Consider the following 6,098-nt stretch of genomic DNA (forward strand, 5'->3'; position numbering starts at 1 on the left):
TCTTAAAAAAAAAAAAAAAAACTTCATACTGAGAAAACAAAGCCAGACACCAAAGACAGTATTTGCTATAATTTACATGAAACTTTAGGGAAGACAAATCTATAGAGATGTAGGGCAGACAATCCCCAGGGGTGGGGACTGACAGGGAAGGGACTTGAAGAAATCTTTAGGAGTGATGGGAATGTTCTAGATCTTGACTGTTGTATGGTTACACGAGCCTGTACATCTGGCAGTACATGTGAAGTGTGTGCATTTTGTTGACAGTATACGCCAAGTTAATCCCTTAAAAACAAAAATAGTGTTTTCTGCTTCATTGGGTCCATCCTATTTTATGTTGTGCTTAAAAGTGGTGTCCCTGATTGCCTCTGAGAGGAAACGGGGCAGCCAGGGACAGGCGTGGGAAAGAGTTCTTCAAGATGTTTACCCTTTTGTACTTTTAAACTTTTGAACTGTGAGGCGGTATTAGCAATTTCTTAAAATAAGCAAAATTTAAAAATAAGAAAAAGAATTTTAAAAACCATGTTCTTTGTTGGTAAGAGGAGAAAGACACAGTCCTAAGACTGTTGGGTCATTCCTCAATCTATTTCAGGTTGTAGAAATCCTGCTTCTTGAGACAGGCACTATCTGTGGTCTGTGTTTTATCAAACTCCTTGGACCTATGAGTCCATTTTTTTAAGTATTATTTAGTATTCCAGCATTTTTCATAAAATATATCATAGATAAGAACACACACACACAGAGTTTTAAAATAATCAGAACTTGAATGTCATGTAACTACCACCAGAGCCAAAAAATAGAACACTGCCTACACCCCAGAACTTTCTATGTGCCTCTCTGTGGTCATACCTTCTCACTCCTCCCAGAGATAAATACGTCCTCAACTTTAGGGATAAGAAGGTCTTTCTAGGGGCACTTAGGTGGCTCAGTTGGTTAAGGGTCCAACTCTTGATTTCAGCTCAGGTCATGATCTCAGGGTCTTGGGACTGAGGTGCATGTGGGGCTATATACTGAACATGCAGCTTGCTTAGGATTCTCTCTCTCCTTCTCCCTCTACCCCTCTCCCCACCTTTGTCCTCTCTTAAAAAAAAAAAGAAAAAAGAAGAGAGAAAGAAAAGACTGTTTCTAATCTCCTATGTGTATAGCCCTGATCAATACTCTTTAGTTTAATGCATGTGAAAACTTTTTAAAAAACTGGATAATTCTACACATACTGTGTGCTTCTTTTGCCCAAAGTTATGTTTGTAAAATTCATCTACATTTGTAAAATTCATTGTTGCCTATAGCTGTTTATTTTCACTGTGATATCGTATTTTTAAAAAGATTTTATTTATTTGAGAGAGATAGAGGGAGAGACAGCACGAGCCAGGGGATGGGCAGAGGGAGAGAGACAGAGAGAAGCAGGCTCCTCACTGAGCAGCCACATGAGCGACTCAATCCCAGGACCCCGAGAAATTGTGACCTGAGCCAAAGGCAGACACTCAACTGACTGAGCCACCCAGGTGCCCTTACTGTGATATAGTATTTTAAGGTAGGAATGCATGTATTATAATTTAGTTATCCGTTAAAAGATTCATGGACACTGACATTTTTTTTGTTCCCATTGCCTATTGAAAGAACAAATCCAAACACACGGTCTGACATTCAAGATGACCACACTGCCCCCAAAGATGTGTCCAAAATACCTAGCCAGTCTCACCTCCCCACTTTTCTCTACCAACCATCACCTAATTGCACCTGTTCAGTATATCAGTCAAAATATAAGAACACTGTCTTAGGGCTAGAATGCTGTTGACCTTATATGAAATCTACCCAAATCATTCCTGTCCCTCCAGGTCTTGTTCAGTCACGTTTATCTCAGGAAGACCCCCACAATCTCTTCCAGCCACTATGTTGTCACTCCCCCAAAACTCCATCATCGAATGATGCTTTCTCTGTTTCTTCCACCACACTTGCTTCATGCAGGTGTTATCCCATTTGTTATGGCCGCGTCTCAGGTTTGGGGCTTCTAGTGCGTGGCCCTAAAATCTTGCAGATAAAGGACAGCTGGAAAATGTTAGAGCTTTTGAACCCCAACTCAAAACTTGAAAGCTACTGCAAGGATCAGGTACTAAATCATTCAAAACAGGTTTAGAAAATTAATTTCCACAAAAATGCAATAATGCCAATTAAAGAAAAAAAATCATTTTTGTCTAAGACAAGATTTCTGACAGTGATCTTTTTTTCTCATAAAAAATACAGAGTTTTAGAGTCCCTAGGACATGGACTGCTAGAGTGTCACATAATTTAAGATCACTTGATAAGAAGCACACTATTTAAAGAAAATGATGACCTTGAAAATCATTTTAACCCCAAAAGCAAGAGAAGGAGATAGAACATCAACATTTTAATAAAATTAATAAATAGATCAGAAATTATAATAAGTATTTCAGAATTTTAAAACTGGGGCTCATCTTTCTGTCAAAGGAAATACACGCATGGAATATAGATACTGCAAAGAGGAGAAGAAATAAAACAGACAAGCAGAAAGCTATAACTGGACAGAATGCCTGACCATTGTTTGCCTCTCCATCAGACTAAAAAAAAAAAAGGATGGGGTGCCTTCCTGGCTCAGTCAGTAGAGCGTGTGACTCTTGATCTCAGGGGTCATGAGTTCAAGCCCTACATTGGGAACAGAGCTTACTTAAAATAAAAAGAAAACAGTTTTATAAAATGGATGGAAGACATCAGTCCAAAATAATACCAAATATGCCTTTCAATGACTTTATGCAAAAATAATTCTTTTTAATTGATGCTATTTAATATGCATCATAGAAAAATGATTTATAATTTACATTATAGAAATTAGGCTAACATTGTTAATATAGAGTTCCTACAAATCAACAGGAAAAAAGCCCATTGGCACAACTAAAAATATGGACAAAGTTATTTATAAACAGATAATGCAAAGACAAGATAATTATAATGGTTCTTGAACATAAGAAAAAATGCCCAAACCTAGAGAAATGCAAATTAAAACCAAAGTGGGATGCCTTTTTTCACCTACCTGACATGCAAGATCAGAAAGTTCGGTAAAACACTGTTGGCAAGGGTATAGAGAAACAGGCAGTCACACACATTGCGGGCTCTGGCTGGAGTATAAACTTATAGAACTCCACGGAAATTCTATAATGATATTCATCAAAATTACATGTGTACAGGGATACACCGTGGCTCAGTCGGTTAAGCATCCAACTCTTGATTTCAGCTCAGGTCATGATCTCAGGGTCTTGGGATTGAGCTCAGGATGAAGGCTCCCTGCTCAGTGGGGAGACTGCTTGGGGATTCTTTCTCTCCCTCTTCCTCTGCCCCTCCCCCTGCTCACATGAGCTCCATCTCTCTCTCAAATAAATAAATCTTAAAAAAAAAAAAATACACATTCTTTTGGAGCCAATAATTCCACTTCTGGGAACCTATCCTATAGACATGCTTTCATATATGCAAAATAATGCATGTCCAAGGCCATCAGCTAGAACACTGAAATAGCAGAAATTTGGAAATTATCTTAATCCATCAGTAGGAAAAAGGTTAAATAATTTGTGACATCTTTATGATAGAATTCTATGCAGTTGAAAAATAAGTGATTGCCAAAACATACAAAAAGAGGAATAGCTCAAATAGTATCCCACAGTTTGTACAGAATATTCCCTATTTTTAAAAATATGCACAGTTTGGAATGATACAGAGGAAACTGGTACAATTGGTTGCCTCTGGGAGAAAACTGGGTGGCCAGAGACAGGCATGGGAGGTAGATCTCTGAAATGTGTTTTTTTTTTTTTTTTTTACTTTTAAATGTTTGAACTCTGAGGCTATTAACTGTTTTTTAAGTAAATAAATACAATTTAAAATTAAGAGAATCTTAAAAACATGCCCCTCATCAGTAAAATGAGGGAAACACAGTCCTAAGATTATTGGACCGTGGCTGGATGTAGCACAATGCAGTATATCCTCCTTATTTGAGGGCTCATGTAACTTCAGAACAGGATAAAGAAATTTGGAATAAACACGAGAAACAAGTACAGCTAAAATATCCAAAATAAATTTACATTCAGTGACCCTGATAAGATACAGCTCCCTTGAAGAGAAATCACGACAAAAAAAGCAGAAGAATTTTCAAGTTGCTCCAGGTAGCCTAGAAAATGGCAATCTGGGTATGTTTTGTGAACTTTCTTACTTTCTTACTTCCTAACTTTAAGGTTAATAAATCTATGTCCTGTAAAAAGGTATCTCTTATTCTGCACTGTGCCGATCTTGCTTATTACCAGGACACAGTTGCAAACAAAGAAGGCTTTTCTCCACCCTCCAACAGAAGACAGGGCACACGACCTTCGGTGAAGGAGCCAGACACCTTCCCTGCCCTTACTGGTGAAGGCCGCGTTTTGGAGAGACAAACCTGTTGATCAGGGGCTTCTCAGAGAACATTCCTGTAGATTCTATTTTGTACTTCACCTGAAAGTGTGACTGTTTACAACACCGTGCACACACCTGGGGGAGGGGAGGCGGGGCAGCGGGGCCATGTACACTATCCACCTGTTTGCCTCCTGTTTTCTCATTAGGGAGTAAAGACTATAAACCCAGCCCTCCAGGGAATGGAAAAACAAATCATTCAGTGCCCATCTCAGGTGGCTGATGAAGGCGGTGCAGTCTTGAGCATGTACCCAAGCTGGTCCAGATGCCTGCTCGGGATGCAAGAGCGAACACAAGTACAAGCACGTTTGCACTGACATGATTTGGGCCAGCAGGACAAGACCTGTGAGTTTTCGAAAGCAAAAGCCGAAGTTTCCAACCACGCTGGGCACACCTGTATGTACAGGTGCATGCGGGTCAGCCGACCACCTCCCATGCCACGCTGGAGACGCACACGGAGGATGACAACTGTTTACTAGGAAGTGCTTCTGGAGGAAAGTTGAAGTGTGCGTCTACCTGTTCGAGAAAGGTGGCCCAGAAAGTGGGGCAGGGCAGACACTTCCTCTGCGGGGTTCAGGATGCACCCCCCCCACCCGGCCCGGGGCGCGCCCTCCGCCCGCTCCTGAGCGCCCCAAGGTCACCCGCCCTCCTGGGCGTCCCCACCCACCCCGAGCTCTCACCAGAACAGCAGGTTGGCGGCGACGAAGCCGAGTAGGCTGCGCAGCGGCCTCTTCCAGCTCAGGAGCTCATCCGCGCGGCAGCCCAGCCACAGCACGGGCTCCCCCAGCAGCCAGGTCACGGCGGCGGCCACCCCGCCGGCGGCCTCCTCCTCCACCTGCGGCCCCGCGCCGGTCGCCACCGCCCCTTCCTCCTGCGCTACCTCGCCCTGCTCCTCCGGGGGAGTCCGGGGCGGCGGCCGCGGCCGCAGCGGCTGCTCCGCGACCGCCGGAGCCGGGCATCCCTCGGCGGCGTGCTCGGGAGGCGCCGGGCTCGCCATCTTCAGCCGCGCTTGCAGGCGGAGACGGGCACGCGCGCGGCGCGCCTGGGTGTCGGCGCCGAGAGGGCGGCGGGTCCTCGCGCGGGGCGCGCACCGCGGGGCGCTGGCGGCTGGGTGCCTTGTGACGTCAGCCCCGGCGGCGGCGGCGGCGGCGGGGGCGCCTCCCGGGGGAAGTGGGTGCGGCCAAGTTCGCGCAGGGGCGGGGCGCCGAGGGGCTGGGCGGTGTCCGGGGGAACGCGCGCCCCCTCGATGGCCTCGCCCCGGCTCGGGCCGGGTCAACCGCGCATCTTCACTTTCCGCGACCGGGGGCCCCCCTCCCGCTGGCAGCGGATTTCGGGGCCCGCCTGGGCCACCGCAGCAGAGGTCTTCCGTCCTCTGCGAGTAACGTGATGCTCTAAACGCTGGATTGAGAAACGAAGGGAAAAAACGTTTGGGTCATTTAAGGAGCGTCAGGCCGCTGCGATGGGGAGGGCGCTTCCCCTCGCCGACCTGCGGGCAGAGGCGGCGGCTCCCCCGTGCGCGCTGGGCTGCGGGAGGTGCAGGTGAGTGCGAGCCGAGGAGCCCGATCCCTGCGGAGACCCGACGCTCTGCGCGTGGCGAGTAAGCGTTGGCAAGCCTTGACCATGGTTACTTCTGAGTCACTCTGGTCTCCGAGTCC

At 46.0% G+C, this 6,098-nt stretch overlaps 1 protein-coding gene across 1 annotated transcript in view; it reads right to left on the minus strand.

Annotated features, from left to right (window-relative positions):
• Positions 1–5,440, minus strand: part of LOC111153430 (reticulophagy regulator 1) — a 127,087-nt gene extending 121,647 nt beyond the window's left edge. The window contains exon 1 of the mRNA XM_022512442.1: positions 5,124–5,440. Within this exon, the coding sequence (XP_022368150.1) occupies positions 5,124–5,440 (317 nt within the window). The remainder of the gene's footprint in view (positions 1–5,123) is intronic.
• Positions 5,441–6,098: the final 658 nt, after the last annotated feature.

The sequence above is a fragment of the Enhydra lutris genome, unplaced genomic scaffold (assembly GCF_002288905.1).
Source record: "Enhydra lutris kenyoni isolate GAN:26980312 unplaced genomic scaffold, ASM228890v2 scaffoldscaffold32, whole genome shotgun sequence".
NCBI lineage: Eukaryota > Metazoa > Chordata > Mammalia > Carnivora > Mustelidae > Enhydra > Enhydra lutris.